Genomic DNA, 21,113 nt, shown 5'->3' on the forward strand with positions numbered 1-21,113 from the left:
ATATCCTTCCGCCCCCGAAATCCAAGATCCATGGCCTGCGCCTCGCTGCCCACCTCGTGTTGTCCGATCTTCTTTCCACTTCCCGATAACCCAATTGCCGTCCATACGACGATGGTTTCCTCTCAGTCCCAAAACGAGTCACGACGCTGGCAGTTGCTGGTTCAATGGCTGGCCAGAACGATGTACGGCTTACGTTTCCTCGGCACCCAGTTCCGCTTGTCTGATGTCTGGGTAGTGTGCAGTAGTCCGCCCTGCTTGCCGTGACTAACGGCTTGACTTCCAGACAACGACAGTTTTGGGGTCCTGGGGTTGGTTAGGCGAACGGCCAGCAAACATCAAAGATGGTGGATCGATCGAGCCTTGTTGGAGGGTCAAGAGGGGGGCCACGCCCGTATCAAGGAGTCGAGTCCATCCCCTTCAAGGCTACGAAGCAAGCCCGGCCCGCCAGAAATGGCCCGAAGCACGTCTTTTTGTGTGAGGATTGTCCCTTGGTGGACCGGTGCCAATGATGCAGCGAGCAGGTAGGCCAAGAGGCTGCGCTAACGCATCCAACGGGCTATTCTCGCACCCCCATGGACCGTTCAAGTTGCTTTTTCTGTCTTGGTACGTTCTTTTTTCGGACGTCCAGCCCCAGAGCCAGGGTCAACGAACAATAGCTGCCGTGAAGTCACCACCTCAGCGACGATTGACGACTCGCAGAGAGACTGCTTGGGCCAAGAGGGGCCACCAGTACCACTGGGTTCTTCTCTCTGCACCTCATCCTGATGCCAGGCTGGTCCATCTTTGGTGGCTGCTGTTCTCAGTGGAGGTCTGCAGTCGTAACCCCACTTTTGCTGTTTATTCCCTCTCGGGGCTTTTGCGACTTCTGTAGGACGCTACCCGTCCCTACGGTGCGGCCCTGGTTGTGCCTGGGCAGCGCTTCCATGCCCTCTCAGGTACCGATGGCACCGTCAACAGCTCCTTCGTCACTTGGTTGGGCGAGAGGTGGTGGCATTGGATGAATGGTGCCAGCGCTAGCAGTACCTGCAGGCCTCCTCCTCCACCGCGCACACCCCCTGAGCCCTGCTTTCTGTGCCCACCCTCTTCCCACCTCGCCCAGTCTCGCCAGTCCCGAAGTGGCTCACCTGTGCCTGGCCCTGTGGTCTGCCCTGGATGTTGCTGTCCAGGACTCCAACGTCTTGTTTGTGTGTGTGCCTGTCGTCTGGTGCAGTTTTCGCGTGCCGTACAAATCCCGGTCGACATCCGCTTCCTAGTTTCATACACCTTTTTTGATCTTTCTTTTTCCTCTCTTTTCCTCATCCAACAACGCTCCCTCTTGTTTGACCACAAACCCATTCATTCATTTTTCTTGGACCTTTGAGCAGTGCTCGACCAACTATCAGTCCTACCAATTCATTCCTTCACAGAAGACTGTTTCGAGGTTCATCCAAACTACCAACCAACGGATTCATCCCGTCTTGTCGTCACACAGAGAGTTCAGTGAACTCCCTTTTCATCCCAACTCTACAGAACCAGCCTGCCTCAAAACAACAAGTACATACCAAGGACTGCTCCGAGCTCCCATCGACAACCTTGAACCCAACCAGGCTTCCCACGCTGTAGCAAGCACATTCCCTGATCAAGAGGCTTAGCCCATTGCATTCATTTCGCTTCCAACTCCACCTTGACGGAAAGGACGATCACCAACTTGACTATCAAGAGACCATATAAGTCTCCTGAATCACACGAACCAAAACCACTTCGACTACCAGCCAACTGTCTTCAAGCCAAAATGAAGACCGCCGCCTTCCTCTGCGCCGTCATGGCCACCACCGCCATTGCCCAGCCCCATCAGCATGGAAGCAAACGCCGCCATGTCCACGGCAAGCACCAGAAGCGGGCCCTCGTCACCGAGTGGGTTACCGAGACCGCCTACGTGACCGAATACGTTGATTCAACCGCCACCGTTTGGGTTGAACCCGAGGTCTCTTCAACCAGCTCGGCGCTTCCTACCACTTCCGTTCCCGCCCAGTTCTTCGAGCCCGCCGACCAGCCGTCTTACACCACCTTGTCAACCTCCACCAAGCCTTCCGCGGCTGCTTCTCCCATCAAGGAATCCATTCAGCAGCAGGCGCCCGCTCCCGTCCCCACCACCACCTCTACGCCCGTCCCTGCTCCCCAGACCCCGACTCCCGAGCCCGTTCCGACATCAACCTCTGTCTACGTTGCTCCCCCGCCGGCTCCTACCACGTCCACTACTCCCGCGCCCGCGCCTCAACCTACTACCAGCCAGGCCGCTCCCGCGACCACTTCCGCTGCTTCTGGTGGTTCCGGCGGTGGTTCCGGCGGCAACACGCGCACTGGTGACCTGACTTACTACGCCGTTGGTCTTGGCGCCTGCGGTGAGGACGACAGCGGCAAGGACAACACCGAGAACATTGTTGCCGTCTCTGTCTTGGTCATGGGTGCTCTGTCCAACGGCAACCCGTACTGCGGAAAGAAGGTCCAGATCACATGCGACGGCAAGACCACCACAGCCACCGTCCGCGACAAGTGCATGGGCTGCAAGGCGGACGATATTGACGTCAGCGAAAAGACCTTCCTCGACCTCTTCGGCGACCTCGGCGTTGGTCGCGGAACTGTCGAGTGGAAGTTCCTTGACTAAGAGGCGCACTGGTGCGCGCTCTCGCTCCAGCCTCCCTGGGGTGCCGCGGGTGCTTCATCGTCTTTTGCCATGCCGCTTCCCAGTGGAGGTGCCGCGCTGATCACCCATCATGGCAGTTTCTCAAGACAGCCATTTTTCACTCGAATCTCAATAACAATTATGGTAACATTTCACCACTCTTGAATGGGGACGGCGCCTGGTTCACAGCACGGGACTGGATTGGATAACAAAAAGACGACGAACAAAACTACGGTTTTGATGACGTGATGACAAATATCTCTATACCTGTGGATGCATACTCCATTCGTGGGTCCATCATGGGCGGATGCATTTGGTGTTCTGTTTGTGGATATGCTTGTCCACCGGTCAGTTTCTAAACTTAACTTTCAATGTATATATCTATTAGGGGTGTTTACCGCCATACGGTATCCCCGAATGGGCTATTGGGACCAGTGTGGTTTCCAGGACGAAAATAAAAAGTAGAAAAATCCCATCATTGGAACTCGATCTGCACTCCCACTCTCCGCGTTTCCTGGACAATCGGCCGAGTGACTGCCTTCTGCCATGTCTTGGCATTTTTCATGTCTGACAACGTTCATGAGATTCTCCTCGACCATGATGACATTTGACGAAATGCTATCTATGCACCCACCTATCGTAGGCGATGAGGGGCAATCTTAGCCTCTCACTGGTTCGCAAAATGACACAGTTAAACATTCCAACGACCAGCTCAGGTGACTTCCTGAACTCCAAAGAGGGCAGAAAAAGCAAATATCGCCCAGCCTGGCAGAGACATTCTGCATCGCATCTGTTACCGTGGCTGCGTTAGTCGTCGAGCCCCAAAGGCCCCTCGCCGCCCCGTCTCTGGAGTCTGCGGAGGCGATTGTCTCTGATACCTAGACTTGTACGTGTCTCGCTCCGCAACGATCCGGATCGTCCTGGGCCTGTCCAGCGAGCCGGGCGGCGTGTAGCATTCCTCGTCCGAGCCGCGCCCCCCTTCACCTTTGACTTGTTTAGTAAAGTCTGGTTTCACGAGCCAGTGAGACAGAGAAACAGAGAAAGGGCCTCAGTCCAGTCACATCTTTGCAATACGCCTTGCCCTCGTTGTTGTCTCGTCTTGGCGAGGGAAGCTATTCACGAAGTGTCGGAACCCCGTCGAGGTGGTAGGTGAAGTCTAGATGATCTATTCAATGCCACAGATTGGGGACTTCCGTGGCTGCAAGAGCTTCGCTGCAACGAGGATTATGTCGAAAACTCGCAGTCAGACTATGCCGTTTATACACGCTCCTATCCCGAAGTTGCACAGAGATGAGCCATGACAGGTAACTCAGTCTACAACAAGAACATATCCAAATCATCCATCTCCTTGATGGAAGGCAAAGCCCTCGCCTTCTCGGCCCTCTCTTCACTAACCAAGAACTCCGCCGGAAGCTTCTCCTCCTCGCCCGCGTCACCGCCCTTGCTGACGCCGCCGCCCATCATCATGCTCGCCACAGCCCGCCCGCACAGCGCGGCCTGCGGCATCCCGTGCCCGGTATACCCAGCGCAGACCCACAACCCTTCCCCGCCGCCGAGGCCGGTCCCGGCGGGCACCTGTCCGACCCACGGCCTCCCGTCACGCGAGAAGGCCATGATGCCCGTCCACTCGTGACTCGCTTCTAGCTCCTTCTTGCTGTGGCTGGTGGCGCTGTCCTCATCCTCCTGCGTCTGCCCAATTCCCGCGGCAGTACCAGTATCACTACCAGTAGTAGCAGTGCTAGCAAGGTCGAGATTCCTCGCCCCAGCCCGCCTCAAATACGAAGCAACAACGGGGTCAACCTCATCATCGTCAGAAATACCCACCCCGCGCAGCGTCCCGTTCGCCCGCCCCCGCCCAGAATCATCTCTAGCCCGGGGCCGGGCCGCTGTATGAGGTAATCATCCTGGTTCGGCTCACCCTTAGCAGCGTCGGAGCTCGCCATGAAGACGTAGCTCCTCCCGAGCTCGGCGCGCGGTCGGGGCGGGAAGAGGGCAGCGACCTGGCCTCGGACGGGGACGACGAGGTCCGCGAAGCGGGGGAGGAGACGCGAGGTGTAGGCGTTTGAGGCGAGGAGGACTTGACGGGTGGCGATTTGCCCGCGAGGGGTATGGAGGATCCATGACGGTGTGCCGGAGGGGGTGGAGGGAGGAAGGTGTTGGAGGCGGGTTACGGGCGTGGAGGTCTGGATGTTGAAGGAGACACCTTGCCTGTCGTTCCTCGTCAGAGTGTCATCGTCAGCCCTGTCGACTCCAAATCTGCGCAGCAGATCCTCAAAGATCCACGTGACGAGCTTGTAAGGCCACACGCTCGCCGCCTCCTCCTGCACGACGGCGCCGACGGCGTCCGGGATCCGGAGGTCTGCGAGCTCTTCCGCGTCGGTGACGAGGCGAGCGAGGGACGCGAAGCGGGGCGGCAGCGCGGCGATTTGCTTGCGGGCGGCGTCGACGAGGTCGGGCGTCAGGAGGGCGTGGACGCCGCGGAGGGAGACCCAGCCGCAGGGTATGGCGTTGGTGGCGATGAGATCGCGGAGGTGAGCGTAGTTTGCGAGCTCAAAGGTTGCGATGGCGGTGTTTGGGTTGTAAGCTACCGGTTGGCAGTGGCCGCCGTTCTAGATGATCAGGTTAGTTCTGATGGTTTCTCCGTAAGACTTTTGGGAGGGTTTGGGATGTTCATGTGAATAGTAAGGCGTATATGAGCGAGTGAGATGACGGTAAGAAGCCGGCGCTCTCGTGATGAACTCACACCCCTCTAAACCCCTCCAAAGGACGGAGGAACCTCCCCCCATAACGAGACGTTCTCAAATCACACAAGAAATCAAAAGAACTCACACGTCCAGTAGCCCCCCAACAGACCTCTCGCGCCTCAAGCAGAACAACCCTCTTCCCCTCTCCACCAGCGCGGGCATCAGCCCGCTCCAGCAACTCCTTGGTAGCGAAGGCGCCCGTGATGCCGCTGCCGATGACGACCACGTCCGCGGTCGGCGGCAGGTCCCGTGTGGTCCTGTGGCCAAGCAGCGTCTTGGAAGGCTCACGGTGCCAGTACGACGCCGTGCTCTTGGCCGAGGGCAGGTCGGCTTGGCCTGGTTGGAGGGTTTCGCCTGTCATTGCTTTGCTGTTGAGGGTTAGAGATGCTTGGGGCTTCTTATCGGGGAGGAGGGGTTGTTGATAAGCTTTCTAAAGCCGCGATGTGCCGTCTTCGAAATGATGCGTACTGGATGTCAGAGACTTGTTACTGCCAGCCCGAAATTCTTTGTAAAATGCAGTGGTCTAGGTTACTATTTATGTGATGTTGGCCGCGTGAGCTGGTCGGTCATGTGCTTGAGTGAGCAAGGTGGTGATGGTGGTGGTTGATCATAGGTCGCCGCACATGTGAGGTCGGTCGGCCTTGTCTCTCCGGCCCTTGCACTCCTCTCACCGTACGAAAGCCGAAACGCGGCATCATCGACACACGTCCACGACCTGCGTCACTGCTGTCGTGGAGATCCACAGATTGCCAGGTACTGCAGATACGCGTTTTTCAAAATATGCCACAAAAAAAAAATACAAGTGTCATCAAAAGATTTGACATTACTGCCCGACTACCGTACCAATTTTTAAGGGTGGAAACGCCAATTTTCTCTATTGTGCCATCAATCCATTGGCCACCCGGAGCGCCGCAGCCGTGAATGCCGCAGTGCACACTGCCTGGGCCAGCGAAGGTCATATCTACAAGACAAGAGTACGCTAAAGGACGTAAATAGCGTAGAAGAAACACCTCTCCAACTCTTTTCTCGTTTCTGGTCCGTGGGGTCGTAATTTGGTTGTTGTCGCTTAACCCTGCATCTTTCTTCTCTTTCCGATCTGGGCGGAGAAACCGGTCTTGATGGCGGTGACGGAACGTCTCGAACCGCAAGAGTTGCAAGTAATGAAGTACAGACGGTTCTCTCCCTTGGACAGCTCGGTGTCGGCGGACTTGCCTGGGGTCGGTTGTCAGCGATTGCATCGAGAGGAAATGGTGGGGTATCTTATTCGTAAGCTTACAGGTCTTGCAGGTGACGTACTCGACTGTAGGGAAAGAGAAGAACTTTGGTTAGCATCTACGCGGCAGTGAAGATCAGGCTCACAAAGCATAGACTCACTGATGTACTTGCGCAACACGTTCTCGAGCTGCTTCTGCTGGAAACGACCCTTGATAACAAGGCGTCTGCTGCCGTCGACGGAACCACTGGTACCCAATTCGGAGAAGAGGTAGGCCGTGACGTGCTCCTCGGTTCTCTTCATGCGCTTGCAAATCTCGGCAATGTTGGCAAAAATGGTCTTCTTGTTGCCTTCACGCATGCATTGCGGGGGCGGGATCTTGTAGCTCTTGGAGCCGCTCAGGGCGTGGTCGGGGTTCTTCTGAGACAGCTGGTGGAAGAAGCGGTTCAGGAGCAGGCTGTAGCTGAGGGCCTTAGTCTCGTCGTGCTGCCAGATACCGGTGCCTTGGTCCATGTCGCCATCGTCGGCGGCACCCTCAGCCTCGGCGCCCTCCTCCTTGCCCTCGAGCTCAAGGGCCTTGAGCTTAGCGGTGAACTCGTCTTCGTCGCCGTCCTTGACAATCTTCTTCTTCTTCTTTTTCTTGATCGACAGGTCAAGACCGCCGTCCTCACCAGCGGCAGCCTCCTCGGCGTCGTCACCTTCCTTGGGAACCTTCTTCTTCTTCTTTTTCTTCATTGACAGGTCGAGACCGCCATCTTCAGCAACATCGGGGACAGGGGCCGTCGCATCTTCGGCTCCAGCTTGAGAATTGGCATCAGCATGTAAGGCTTCAAGGGCTGCGGTAAGCGGCGGCGTACGGGGCGTGTGCGACTGGGCTGTCTCCTTGGGTTCCTCGGTGGCGTTGACCATTGTGACTGAGCCGTCGGCGTCGACTACTACTTGTTCGTCTGTAAAGGCAACGGATTTGCGCTGTTTGCGTTCGGGGGCGGGAGTGGTATCCTGTGGGGGGAGGCACCTATGTTAGAAAACGATATTCAATGATGGTTGGGGGGTTTTTTTTTTCTTCGTTTGAGGAATTGAGAAAAAAACTGGATCAGTAGAAGAGGGGACGGGGGGTCGAACAACGGTCAGGTGGTGATGATGTCCAGCAGCTCGGGCGATTTGACAGAGGTTGAGTCACGGAAAATGTTCTGTTCAATTCGTGTCTGGTTCCGGTTCGCAGTGGGGTAATTAAGCATGGGATTGGTGGAGGGGCCAGTGGGTGGTGGTGCTCAGAAGTGCGCATGAGGGAGGGCTAGCAACGGTAACTTACTTCGACATCCATGATTGCGGCCTGTGTCTCACTGAACCGAGTCTCGGTTAGGTATCCTGGGGCGGCGCCTGGCGAATTCCTTTTGGGTTGGTATTAATCTGGGCTGGTCCACGGTGCGACTGAACGAGTCTACTGTCGGCGCGATATGGTGCAGAAATCCCAAACGACCGGTCTGTGAAATGGCGGAAGGAAGCTGGCTGTCTGTGGTCCGTCACAAAATGGTTCGGTAATGCGAATTTGTGAGAGCAGAGTTGAGAATTGGCTGCAGCAGTTGGGAGATTTTCTTGAGGGGGTGTGACGTGAGGGTGGTGGAAGACGACTATCTTTGCCCACTGTGAGGTAGCGGCTGCGCGCCCGACAGGCGAGGGTGGGCTGTGACTCAGTGATTGCACGTCTCACGTGATCTCGAGGTGACTCTCTCTCTCTCCGTTTATGCCCGTTGCTGTCTGTCACCATACCCCCTCGCCTCCAGCGTCAGTGGGACCCATCAAAAGCGACTTGTAAGCCAATTATAATCGAGGTTCTCAACGTCTGCGAGTGGCCGTCCCGATTGCCGTTTCTAGTTGAGGAAACGGGGGGGAAGAGAGCTCCAGGCGTTCCGATCTCCGCTGTTGGCCCATTCAAGCTGCACCGGCATAAACCATTGGAGAGACATCGCGGACCTTGAATCAACTCTCCCCCGCGAACGCCCATCAAGAGGGTCGTCTTGTATCACAACAGCTACGAACATCAAACGGGCGCGTGCAAGGGACAGACTCTAGCTATTTCTGAAAAGCAGCGTGCCGACCGAGTTGGAAACCCTCTTCCCCCGATTCATTCAACGCACCTGGACCCAAGAGCCGAGCTGCCGACATCCAAAGACCGACGAAGCCTACCTTACCCCGACATGATGGCATCCACCGACTCCTTCATCCTGCACGACGACGTCTCACCTTCCTCCGATAACGACGAGATTGACTCCCTGCCTTCAATATCGAGCAGCGTGCTAGACTCCGAGGATGATTCAGACGCTCAGGAGGAATGGGAGCGTAGTCTGGAGCAGGTCCAGCTCCTCTTGACCATGATCATTGTACCCTTTGCCGGCAAATACTTTGGTCGCAAGTTTGCATACTGGAGTAAGCACCGCCCCAGTTTCTAAAGTCTCTTGTCGTTGTTCAAGATGCTGACGCGGTATACCCCACAGGCTGGTCACGATACATGGAATGGATGCACAACGTCGAGGTGCGGTGGACGAACAAGGGCGCCTTCAAAGCCGCCGGCGCGGCTGAGGCAGCGGCAACATTATAAGAAGCGTATTTGGGGCTTACTGGGCTCTTTGGAAAAACGAGACTTTGGGGAATCCACTCTCAAGCCTGCAACATCCTGCATGGTGTTCGGCGTGTATACATGGTTGGCGTTGAGGGCAAGCCGTCATAGAAGACTAGACGGCACATCTTGAGGCGAGGCATCCAGCCCGGCCCAGAAAACTAGATCTAAATCGAACATTTGAACGAACATATCCGGCATATTTCGATATTAAGGGAGTGCAAGGCTCATCTGGCTCACGTTTGTAGTGAGTTTGATCTCCAGGTGACCAGTCCTGGAGTGCACATATAAACCATGTCCTTTGATTCCGAGTAGGCATCACAAGCAGTGGGAAGTAAAATAATTGTTGTGGAATGGTATCAATTCGTCATTGCACTACAAAGAGCTGATGATGGCTCTATGGCCAATACCCCGGCTCCGAAGGCACTGTAAGCCCCGCCGTATCCATGACAGTATATCCATGTCGTCCCATATCCATATCCTGTCAATCATTACTACCACATACCATCGTGAAAGGTAAAGTAAAACAATAACCAGCCGCCAACGCCGTTAGGACTCAGTGGTCTTCCCGCAAGTCTTGCGAAACCCAAACATCCTACCCAGACGTTCTATCCAGTTCCATACCCCGTTCCCGTTCTATTTCATTTGCGGAATCTGCGCCGCACATGATTGAGAGAGCCGGAGGCTTAGACGCCGACCTGGGCCATGCTGGGGCGGGAGCTGCGGACAGAGCCACCGCCGCGACGGAAGTTCATAAAGGTGAAGAAGCCTCCTGCGCAGAAGCTGGCAAAGAGGAACCACATGAAGACGGTGCTGGCCTGGATTTCGCGGCAGCGCTTCTCATCGTCCCCGGAACCCCAGACGATGTAATCGCTCGGTAGGTCGCTTCTGTTCAAAGAGCCACAGTTGACTGCGCGCAGCTTGGCGGAAAGGACAATGGCGTCGATGAAGGTGAAGAGAATGGCGGCGCCATCAAGGGCCAGCATTACAATGGGAATGGCGATGGCCGAGACAAACGCGGCGGCAAGGCCGTAGAGAGCCGCCAGCCAGCTGAGGACGGCGACGAACATGGAAAAGTTGATGGCGGCCATGGCGGAGCCGGCGCTGTTGATGTTGAGGGCGATGACATTGCCGATCAGTGCTGTGACAAGGAGGACCCAGAGGATCTGTACACCCCGGACGAGGACCTGCAACATTGATTCCATCATGTTGGGCTGATTGTGTATTGTATGTCGTGAATGTTCGGCAAGAGGATCTCAGATGTCTAGAGAGCTTGAGGGCCGAGAGAACGGTCTTCTATGAGCACTGGAATGTGTAATTGGTGTCGATGGCTTGTTTATAGCAGTGTCTAAGACGAAGCTGGATGCTGTGGCGTGACTGGTGTTTGATGACGATGGTGAATCTTTGTTGGTGATGTTGCCAAACCAACAACAATGCGTTGATTTCGGACTGTAGCTGTATGTGTGTGAAGTGGAGGAGGACAAAACCGAAGAGTCCTAAAGGGTGGCGTGGAACAAATAAGACAGTTCTGGATCTGGACTTTGGTTGTCGGGTGATTAAGGTCGTGGCGGAAAGGCAGTCGCAATGAGCAGCAGACAAGGGTATCTTTAATAAGTTGGGAGGGTGGGATGGGATCGGTCGAGGAGGGTTCTTCCCAGGCAAAAGTCAGTCGGACATGGATGGGAACCTAACCTAAGCCTCTACTGCGTAAGGTGAAGAAGAACTCTTTTCGGCACCGGGCATGGACATTGTGCGCTGCTGCGGAAAGCTGCGCGCGGACAAGGAACAAGAGAGCAATAGAGCTTCGATGATGGATCGGCACTTGCGGGAACTATGACCTCACCAGCCAATGTCTTTCCTTCACGCGCGCAAAATACAACACAACACCAACAACACTAAAAGGGTACGTACTGCTGGCACTTGTGCCTCGATGTACTTACACACGCGCACACGCAAGACACTGTACATGACACCGTTCTGTAGGGCGCGAGCTTTCACGCATTGCTTTGCAGCTTCAAGCTTGACATTGCTCGAGCGCCTGACATGCCTAACGCGGTCCAATGGCATCATCCAAGGGTCCAAGACGGCTCCGACGATGCCGCTAGACGGCTTGGACGAGACCGCGTTCAGCCCAACGAATCCCTGGGACATCCGCGACCGTCATACATTTCGCGCCCACCGACCTGCCCCGTACTGACGGAAAGGGCATATCCAACTGGCAATAACTAGCTTCTGAAACCAAGGCAGTAGAACTTTGCAAGGGGGGGGAGTAAAAACTCGGAGCTGAGAGACCTAGGAGAGAGATTTCTTACAGATGGTGGCGCGTTTCCGGTGGCGCCTCTCCCGACGTGCCCGAAAGCCGTGGACCACTGGGCCCTCTTCTCATCCAACTTGTGGACTGTTGGGAAACTCTTGAGAGGCCGCAAGCAAAAAGGGAGCAAGGCCGCAGCGCTCGTGGTTGCGCGGCTCTCATTGGCAATTGTGGCTCTGTTTTCGCCCTTGCTGCAGGGTTCATGAGTTTCCCACTCAGCTTTCCTGTGGAGGGATGGAAGGTGAAAAGGCTTTTCTCGGTGCTCTGAGCCCTGTCAACTCTGTCAGACTCTTTCCCTACAGTACCAACAAAGCACAATCCCTACATCCTGCACTCCGTAGGTTTACCGGCGGGGTGATGCCGGTTGGCAGGTGAAGAGCCTCGCAGTCCCCCTCCCACTTCTCTGGGATCCTTGGAAATCCTCCTGCCCCTCCTTCTTCGCCCTTGTCTGCCGTGCGTTTCCCGGCCCCCTGCAGAAAACCCCCCTCTCTTCCTGGCGATTCGCTGTTGCTTTTGGGGGGAGGAAAATTGGCCGCAGCCCAGCAACCATCCCCAGAGAAAGCATCCATTTCGACCATCCACATCACATCTAAGCCCTGGTCAGTTGTTTCTGTACCCATGTTGCGATCGCTGTCGTCCTATCGAACCTTGTGCGACTACTTCGGTGAAACAAGGTGAAGCCAGCATATCCCGCGCTTGGGAAAATCTGTCGCATCGAACTTGAGCTGCCATCCATCGAGGCCATCACAGATAGTCAGCCAGGAGTCATGATAAGTAAGGTAAATAACAGAAGACGCAGGGGCAGCAAAACCTCCGGTGGCTTCCCACAGACAAACAGCCACACCCGCGTACTATTCAATAAGCTTCCGCCGTGGTGAATTCACGGTCATGATTTACATCCTCAAATGAGCGCTACCAGTCCATAGTCCCCAAGTTTCGATTGACCTTTTGTCGCCGTTTGAGAGCGGGCAGTGTCTGGTTATTCTTAGCATCATACTAATATTAAAGGTCAAAATGACTATTTGAATCTTCATACATCTCAACGGATAGATTGTATGACTGTCCTCAAAAGCATTAACCTCTTGCTCCTGAACTTTCACTTAGTTTCATTGAGGGCGTAACATGGAGCGATGAAAGGTAACTCTCCAAAAGGGACATTGTAGACCTCAACCACTCGTTAGTCGCATTGGAAGAATCACGGTCTTTTTTTCTCCCTCACAACATCCAACTTCCAGCTTCTGAGACGTGTGTTGTTGCTGTAAGCGAAATAGCCATAAGGGCCGGTGGCAGCAACAAAAGAACCTACGTTTGCCCAATGTAAATCTTTTGGACTCAACTTCTGTCGAGTCATCATTCAGTCCTGCTAGGCCCTCTGTCGCCCCATTTCCAGACGTAATCGAATATTCACCTGTTGTCGCCTCCAGAAAACCCCTTAACCCCAGGGCCAAAGGTGACTCCTTACTTGCTCTACCCTGCTGCTCTTGATCGTGACGTTTACAACACTTACTCACTCACACCCAAATACGATCAAAATATCGTGAGTCACATTCCCAGATCCCATGGCGTCATGGCTACCGAGCCGCTGTCAAGCTACCGTGGCAAGAGAAGAATTACAATTCCTCTAGCGCAGAGAGTATGAGCTGCTGCTGTTCCTAATAAGCCTAGTAAAGTAGACACGCAAGAGGCACACAGACACACGCCATGGGTTCATAATTAGCCCGAAGCCAAGCCGGGCACTTTCGTCCTAAAAAGTACGCCAACAGAGGAATCATGACGTTACTCGAGTGCAATGCGCTCACGCACGGTCATGAGATATCGATCTTGGTCATTCATTGTCAAATATTACCCGCATCTAATCATGTTCTTGGCGAGAAAGAAAAAAGTCCACCGCTGATGTGTATCACCATGATGTCTCCCCTGTTATTGACATGAACCCAACGCCATAGCTGTAGCTAATCCGTATCCCGCTGCCCGCGTACTCCGCGTGTCTCTCAACCTAGAAGTTGGAGAAGGGGAAGATATTGACCACCCACCCGGCCTCCCCAGGCTTCGGAGAAAGTGTATCATGTTCTTTACCGACTAAAGTTCAAAAGCCCCTCAATATACTTCCGTGTATCAATGCCGATCCCCGATGCAAGACGGCCCGCGCCGTCGCCGCCCCACCCCGATCCCGTCAGTCCTACGCCGCCCTCAGCGAATGACGAGCTGACGCCGCGGTAGCCGGCGTGATCGCTAGCCCTCCGGATCAGAATGATCTCCTTGCTGACCGTCGGGCTCGGCGACGGAGGCGATGACGGCCGCGCCGTGCTAGACCCGTCGCCGCTCGCCGGAGAAACGTCCTTGTCAGACGTCGAGTGGGCGTCATCCTCGTAGTTCTGCGTCGGCTGGTATGCTTCACCGGTCGTGGCGCGTCGATTCAGGATGCGCTGCCAAACGACCCACCAGCCACGATTGGTCTTGCAGGTCCTCTCGAGCTGGTTTATTTCCGGCCTGGTGAGGTTGAAAATATTGAGTAGTTGCATGTGTGTGTTCATGGCCTCCACCCTTGACCAGGGCAATGGTGCGTTTGAAATAAACGCTTGTGCATGGTCCGGAATATTTGGTATGGTCGAATGTACCGTCATAGCCTCAGTGTCCCATACGAGATCGTAGATATTGGACGATGAAGAACTGGCCTCCGGCCTCTCTGGCCGATATTGGATCGAAGATAAAAGTGGCTTTCGTAGAGGTGCCAATTGGAAGTGAAGAGACCTGTAAAACGAGTTCCAGGCCAGCGAGTCGGTCCTCAATTCAAAGAGGAAAGTAAATATGAAGGGTTTGTTTACGTAAACGACGACGCGCATTTTGCTTGCTTTGTTTAAGTCCTGGTTTCCAAATGTTGGATTCGAGCTCACAGCGTTGGCTCCAAGAGGCGTCACATCATTCGTGAGGTTGCCGAGGTTCCTCACGACATCTGCTTCTCGGCGGTCCGTACCTACTTTGTCAAGCTCAACGTGGACGGTGCGGAGCAGAGTGCGAGAGTTCGGTTCGGGCTCAGCTGCTTCATCTGAGGCTCCGTTTTCCTCATCGACACTACCCTCCTCGATATCACCCATCAGGCCGATGAGGTAGTGTCCCTCGTCGTCATCCATCTGCTTCGGTTTCACGTGCTGGTTCACCGCGGCCTTGGAAGACTCCCCACTTTGCAACGCAGCAACGGCAGATAGTTGGCTCTTAACCGCAGATGAAGAAGCATCCGATTTGCCGATAGACCAATACGTGCCGTATCCGAGCTTCATGACCGTCATAAGTTTGTCCATATGGCCATCACTTTCTCCTTGAGTTGGCGTAGCGGTAGAACCGGTAGCGGCTTCAGTGTCGGCTTCGGTGTCGCCGTTTTTAGGAACGGGGGGTGAACTGTCATTGGTGACACTTGGCCTTTTGGCTTCTTTCACCGTACCAATCTCAAGCCCACGCCGCTCAGCCAGCGTTCTTGTTGAGGTCGAGCTTCCAGAAGCAGAGCCAGAGTTTGATCGATGGTTATCAGGGCGAACCGGCGGCCGTACTGCTGGCTTCACCGCAGGCGTCGGGGCTGGGGTTGGTTCGGCTTCCGGGGCCGGCTCAGATTTCTTCCCCCGTCGACCAGCGCGAAGAGATGTCGGACTATCGATGACGCCGTAGGCATTCTCTCCCCACGCATACAAGTCTTCCATCCACATTGTTATGTCTCTCACCGACTTGCGAGATAACGCTCCTGTCCCCAGGAAAATGGCACCGTCTTCAGGACCTGGGTCTTGTCCGGTACCCAGCCAGGACCTCTTCGGCTCCTTGCCGTCTTTTGAATCCCCATCGGCACCCAAGGATCCAAACTTTGAGACCACGAGGTCTTTAAGACCCTCAACTCTGGTGACGAGGCCTTCCAGCACCTCTCGTTCTCCACTGCCCCGCTCCTCTTCGCCAACGCCAATGCCTAGTTCGCCAGAGGCAGCGATGTTGATGCCTCCAAATACTGTGCGAATCGGGTTCCCTTGTAACATCACGTTCCAAGTTGACAAGAACAGGTCCCAATACCGACCGAGTAGGCCGAGGAAATTTGTTCTTCGGGAGCGAACAAACAGAGCACTGAGAGAGGTGCCATGATGAAGCAGGAAGATGGCATGAGCACGGAGCAGATCCTGCAAAAGAAGAGATGACGGCTTAATCTCCTTGGATGAATACTCGACAACCTCTTCCGGGGTTTCTTGTGCTTTCCCTGTCTGAAGCTTAGGCGGCAGAGGAATGCGAGTAAGATCAATGGACTGCAGTGAATCAGTCATAGGAAACAAGTCAGTGTAAGGTGAAACATACCGCAAGAATCCACCAGTCTTGCTCCAGCTCATGGAGGATCACACGTGTCTTATCCGTGTCAATGGAGTCGACAGGCTGGCCGCCAGAGAAGCTTTTGCTGAATTCGACCATGCCCTGGGCAAGACCAATCTGACGAAGACGCTCATTGCGCTCGTCCTGAGACAGATTCTCAGTTGGCTTCGCACGTGAGCGGTGACGCTTTTTATGCCGTTGGGTGCTGACTGAAGAGTAGTAGACAATTTGATCGTCAAGAGTCTCATCAGAATGACCCAACGAAGGGTTGAAAATGGCGAGGAAACCCAGCTGGGCCGGAACAATGCCACCCGGTGACAATGCCATGGCTTTTTTGATTGATTGGGAGGGCGCGGTCCTGCCAACGGCGGTTCACTGAGAGCGGGGACGGAATGTCGTGATGTCCAGATCCATAAACTCCGAAAGAAACGGGTACAATGTCGGTGCGGCGGAGTCAGACGGTAGGGAGCAGCAACCTCTGACGACGGTAACCAAATGATACGTCCCACGGCTCGTGAGGTGGCGTCTACAGGGCTGCCGAGAGTTTCTTCTTACGCTCTAACAAGCGTCAAGGACAGCAGCAGCAGCAGCAGCAACAACAACAATCCAAGCTGGGATGCAGAAACGAGGTAGATTGTTCGAAAACGGAGCTGGTGTCACTGACGATGTCAGTCAGCAAGGACAAGCTCGAGGTCGAGGCTGCACACACAACCTGGATGTGGCAACGCAGGCGCGCACGCAGTGCTGGCGAGTGGTGTTCGCGATGCTGGCGAAAGCCAAGTCATTCGGTTGTGCCTCCTGCGTCGTGTTGGAGCAAGATCAGCGGTCGAATCTGCCCGGGAACGCCGAATGGGGCTTTGCGCGGATGATATGGGAATTCTATGAGATCTCGATCGAGATTCCCCACGATGCAGGGCGTGCTCCAGTGGCGCCCAGGACAAGGCGATGTTGCGAGGCGATTGAAGGTGCGTGGTCTGGCTCTGACTTGATTGGGCCGAACCAAAGCACTGTACTTTAGAAGGTATGCTGCGGAGGAGTGGAGGCCAGGCCCGGCCGAACTTGGCGTTGGTGCTTTCTCGCTTAATTTGGCCCGCGGTCTAGGCCGCCATGGACTTTCAACTCTTGTTCTAAGGTATTTTGTTCTTCCTCGATAATAAGGTGCCTGCCCAAAGCCAAACTGTGTCTAGGGGAACACAGACGGACAGTGTTGTACACCTGAGATACGTACCCCGGGACCACAGCATACCAAGGTACTCAAGGTCGGGCCCGACGGATGCTGGGACTTAGGACGGAAAAAAGATGGGATAGAGAGACAGGACCGTCGGGTACCTATCCCACCATGGGAATGTCGACCAGGGGGGCGGTAAGTGCTGTTAGTGCACGCTCGAATTCGTTGGACAGTCCGGGAGGAAATTGCAGACGTGTGTGCAAGTGCGAGAACGAAGGCCGCAAGAACACCCAGGACGTGGGCCGACTTCGACATTCTGGTCAGCTCCGTTTCAGCAGCGGTCAAGCGCAAACCAGGCCTGGACTGCCATGACTGGCTGGAGGCTGGACAGAGAGTTACCTAGGTATCTTTATGTTATGCAACCTACGGAGTAGGGTACCTACTCTCCCACGACTGGACGATTCTCCTGCCTCCCACGGTCTAGTGGTGCACTAAGCCATGAAAGTTCGCGACGACTCACGTGCAGCTCATTCCTCCCGAGCGCTTGGGAACATGTTTCTCCACGTGGAAGTGGAACTTCAACCTCATGCGTTGGTGATAATTCCGACCTCGAGCTTGTACTTGTGGAAGTTTGACTCTGGAGTCGGGATCCAATGGCATACCTTCCCAGCAGCCTGATTTAGGCTCGGAAGCAGCGCCATCGATGTGGCCACGTCTACCTTAGTGCTGAATTGCTACTTCCGTAAGTTCTACACAGCCAGTGAAGCTCATAAAGATCGTCAGAAACTTCAACATCACTTGGTCATATCATCTTGAGTGGCTTATGAGCCAATACATCCTCTATGAAACCATTACTCGGCCGTAGAGATTTGGACTGAGAAGTCTAGGCTGGTAGAATCGACAAAACTGACTAGCGCTCCGTCCTTGAAATGGCATTTGAGCAACCATGTAGTTTGAAGATCCAGACCCAGCGAAGTAAGACTCTACAGTTGACACACCGTTTCACGAAAGTTGAACCGAGAGGATTCAAACCGGTTCTTACATGACAAACTAAAACGGAGGTCTTGCTGCACACCATATATCGGATCTCACTCCTAGGTGCAGGACTGGTCCAGTATACCACACGTCCATCACAGGATAGACCAGACACTTATTTCATGCTCAGATTCGTGACATCGTTCAAGGTAATTGTCTTTCCTTGAAGATTGTGGAATTATTTTCAACCCAGTTGCCAACGGCCCATATTAGGTAGCCACAACTGCGGCTCCAAATCTATTACAAAACACAAAGCCGCTATGCTGTAGCTCAAAACGTCGTCTCCCGTAACTTGCCAATCTTCCCAATCTCGTACTCTATCCAGCGACTGACCCGCGTCCGTCCAGGCACAAGAATGCTGCCTGGGTTCATGACATGACAACCCTCATACGTCACACAAAACGGCGGCGCCGTCGTGTCTACGAGGACCATTGATGTTGGCAAAGGGTAAAGGTGCAGAGCTGTCGCATAATCCCAATGTACTGGGCGGGTCGCTTGACGGAAAGGCGACAGATACCCCTGGTCCAAGATTGTCTTGACGAGCTTCCTCGCCGTGTGGATGTCTTGAGGCAGGCTCGAGTTAACCTCTTTGACAGCGGGCTTCTCGCTGGGATTATCAAGATCCATAGCCTCCTCTGGTGCGACCTGGTCATTCCCTGCCATATCGACGTCGTCTGCTCCGCTTCCGGTCTCGGGAGGCTGGTTCTCCTCATCCTCGCCCGCATTTTGTTTCGATGACTTCAGGCGGACTGCCGTGCGGCGGAGGCGGGCTGAGATGTCGTCTCGGAAGACGACAACTTCGTGATTCGGACCAAAAAGTGTCAGACGACTCGGGTTTGATGTCCAGATGGCCTCGCCATCGCTCTTGGCCCCAAGCTCTGCATTTGCCGCCGCGAAGACACGTCTAATGCGTGATGTGAAGACGTCCGGTGCTCCTTTTCGGGGCAGCGGTGTCGCAGCGCCGGCGGTGAACGATGAGATCCAACCATCATTGTCTCCTGGGACGAACACAAAGGTGGACGTTTGGAGGAGCGTGGGGTAGTCGGATAGGGCCGAGGCCAAGGCGTCAAAGTATTCTTTGTACTCGATGCTGCCGCCGCTGCCACCCCTGGCAAGGACAGCATGCTGAGTGAAATTACCCGTGACAACGAAAGTCATGGGGCTTGAGCCTTCGGGCTCAGCTGCGTATATCGCGAGTATCCTCCGCAAGGCTTGCAACGTTCGTGGTTGGTCGAGGTTCAACTCGCCAATGATCACCATCCGGCCCCTACTGGGCACCTCCTCAGCAGAGTGGCGGGGCAGTAGCCGCTGCTCGAGCTTCCGCATCTTGGATCCGACGGCTCGTTCGCTTCCGACGCCGAGGAAATCGATCCAGCCGAATCCACCTCCTATGGTGTGATCTTGACCGCCATCGGGACCGCTGACTCCTAATGTGGCTCTCCTTTTCTCGCATGGTGGTTGACCAATGAAGAAACCTTGGAACCTGCCGCCTAGTGTTCCTCCGACACCGCTGCTACCACTCAGTCCCTTGCCGACGGACTCCTCTTCTTCCTCGTACACACCGTCCACGAGCACAATCATTCCAGGGGCGAACCAGGCTGAATCTTCGGGAATTGCGACAGCTTGGGACACATCTAGAGCAATAGTAGCAGTCAGGTCGCTAATCGCGAGACCTCCCGCAGGCAGCACATTCAACATGCCCAAAAGCATGTGATGGCTACCGTGGCGACCTAAGAGATTGGCGATTGGGGTAATTTTGTGGCTCAGTTGGTTTGATGATGACCGTTTGCCCGAAGGGGCCCTCGTGCTTGCGACAGCTGACGTCTGGAAAGACTCATTCCTGAGTAATCTTTGGTGTATGACATTGTACCTGTTTCTGAACAGCGCAGTCTTGTGTGATGCTGGCGGTAGTAGTGACGGTTTTGAGGTTTCCCTGCTCATCGTTAGCGAGTAAGTTCCTGCCCAGGGCAAAATTTATCTCGTACCTCTCGAAGTGCTTCTTGGCAACGTTGTAAGAGTACCTTGGCTGGTCATACGCATCAATAACGTTGAACCACTTCCGCGGATCCTTGATATTCTCGTCGTCCTCTTCTTCCTCAACGCCCAAACTAGACATGCCAAAGCTCTGTTGGCTGTCCTCTCGAGCCAGTGACGCCTGTGCCGGCCGCAAACCCAATCTCGCATTTGACATGTCCGCATCTTGCCCTGGTTCGATCAGAAGACTATTCTGTCGACTCAAGCCTCTGGCGCCGGCCACAATTTTGCCCCCGCTCATGTTTCCCTCCAAGTTTTTCAGAATATCCTTGAGCTCCGGGCTTGCGCCATCAACGATAACTCCACCGTTGCGGCTTTTCCATGACTTTGCCACCTCCTCCAGGACTTTCTCTGCGAGTCCCTCCTCTCGCCATGCGGAACCGCAATGCCGGCCGATAAACGTAGCCAGTTCTTGTAGGGCGGAGGAGGCAAGGGTCAGACTGTGTTTCTTTGTGAAAGTTCGGAATGCCAGTGGTCGCAGTGTGGCCGGGGGTAGAATGATGGGGAGGATCGCATGTTTCGTCGGCGCTGAAACTTTGAAAGGCTTCAAAGGATGGACTGGGGTACCGAATGCGGGTGAGGACGAGGGTATTGCAGAAGATGGAGGGGCAGGTGTCCTTGCGGCAAAGATGTTGGCCATAGGCATTTGCTTGCGTTTGGGAGATATTGACGGTGGTGGATCCATGATTGAGACGCTTCTTGGCGGCTTGAATAGAATGGAGATCACAGTGTATCAGGGTCGGAGATCTTCTTCGGAGTGGTGGTTGTCGCAATTGCTACGAAGTATTCGTTGAGAACAGTCGCGGGGACGCTAAATGTTTAATTGAGACGCGTCCGTCGCAGCGAAGCAACGCGCCTTGGTTAATTGACCGCGCTCTCCTAACCCCGCGCCACAGTCAGCGGAAGTGGGGTTTAGAATGCTATAGCTGTGGCTGAAGAAGGCGGTGGCTTAAGCTCCCTCGACTCTGGGCAGCTGGCATGCTGTCATCGA

At 54.7% G+C, this 21,113-nt stretch overlaps 7 protein-coding genes across 7 annotated transcripts; 2 read left to right on the forward strand and 5 right to left on the reverse strand.

Annotated features, from left to right (window-relative positions):
* Positions 1-1,771: 1,771 nt before the first annotated feature.
* Positions 1,772-2,644, forward strand: N0V96_005167 (uncharacterized protein; the record flags this gene model as incomplete). Its single annotated transcript, XM_053191331.2, has 1 exon — positions 1,772-2,644. One exon carries the CDS (start codon positions 1,772-1,774, stop codon positions 2,642-2,644), a length of 873 nt encoding a protein of 290 aa, XP_053051314.2.
* Positions 2,645-3,976: 1,332 nt separating this feature from the next.
* Positions 3,977-5,767, reverse strand: N0V96_005168 (uncharacterized protein; the record flags this gene model as incomplete). The annotated part of the gene is made up of 3 exons (XM_065757320.1): positions 3,977-4,433; positions 4,487-5,271; positions 5,492-5,767. The coding sequence occupies 3 exons, from the start codon at positions 5,765-5,767 to the stop codon at positions 3,977-3,979; spliced, it is 1,518 nt and encodes a 505-aa protein (XP_065614089.1).
* A 705-nt stretch (positions 5,768-6,472) lies between these two features.
* Positions 6,473-7,943, reverse strand: SUI3 (translation initiation factor eIF-2 beta subunit; the record flags this gene model as incomplete). Its single annotated transcript, XM_053191333.1, has 4 exons — positions 6,473-6,618; positions 6,683-6,706; positions 6,781-7,618; positions 7,932-7,943. The coding sequence occupies 4 exons, from the start codon at positions 7,941-7,943 to the stop codon at positions 6,473-6,475; spliced, it is 1,020 nt and encodes a 339-aa protein (XP_053051316.1).
* Positions 7,944-8,820: 877 nt separating this feature from the next.
* N0V96_005170 (uncharacterized protein) lies at positions 8,821-9,218 on the forward strand (the record flags this gene model as incomplete). Its single annotated transcript, XM_053191334.1, has 2 exons — positions 8,821-9,046; positions 9,115-9,218. The coding sequence occupies 2 exons, from the start codon at positions 8,821-8,823 to the stop codon at positions 9,216-9,218; spliced, it is 330 nt and encodes a 109-aa protein (XP_053051317.1).
* A 704-nt stretch (positions 9,219-9,922) lies between these two features.
* Positions 9,923-10,444, reverse strand: N0V96_005171 (uncharacterized protein; the record flags this gene model as incomplete). The annotated part of the gene is made up of 1 exon (XM_053191335.2): positions 9,923-10,444. The coding sequence occupies one exon, from the start codon at positions 10,442-10,444 to the stop codon at positions 9,923-9,925; it is 522 nt and encodes a 173-aa protein (XP_053051318.1).
* A 3,175-nt stretch (positions 10,445-13,619) lies between these two features.
* On the reverse strand, positions 13,620-16,212 carry N0V96_005172 (uncharacterized protein; the record flags this gene model as incomplete). The annotated part of the gene is made up of 2 exons (XM_053191336.2): positions 13,620-15,824; positions 15,874-16,212. 2 exons carry the CDS (start codon positions 16,210-16,212, stop codon positions 13,620-13,622), a joined length of 2,544 nt encoding a protein of 847 aa, XP_053051319.2.
* A 2,146-nt stretch (positions 16,213-18,358) lies between these two features.
* DPB2 (DNA-directed DNA polymerase epsilon, subunit B) lies at positions 18,359-20,807 on the reverse strand (the record flags this gene model as incomplete). The annotated part of the gene is made up of 2 exons (XM_065757321.1): positions 18,359-20,021; positions 20,074-20,807. The coding sequence occupies 2 exons, from the start codon at positions 20,805-20,807 to the stop codon at positions 18,359-18,361; spliced, it is 2,397 nt and encodes a 798-aa protein (XP_065614090.1).
* Positions 20,808-21,113: the final 306 nt, after the last annotated feature.

Source organism: Colletotrichum fioriniae (genome assembly GCF_027942845.1).
Source record: "Colletotrichum fioriniae strain IMI 355084 chromosome Unknown scaffold_5, whole genome shotgun sequence".
Lineage (NCBI taxonomy): Eukaryota > Fungi > Ascomycota > Sordariomycetes > Glomerellales > Glomerellaceae > Colletotrichum > Colletotrichum fioriniae.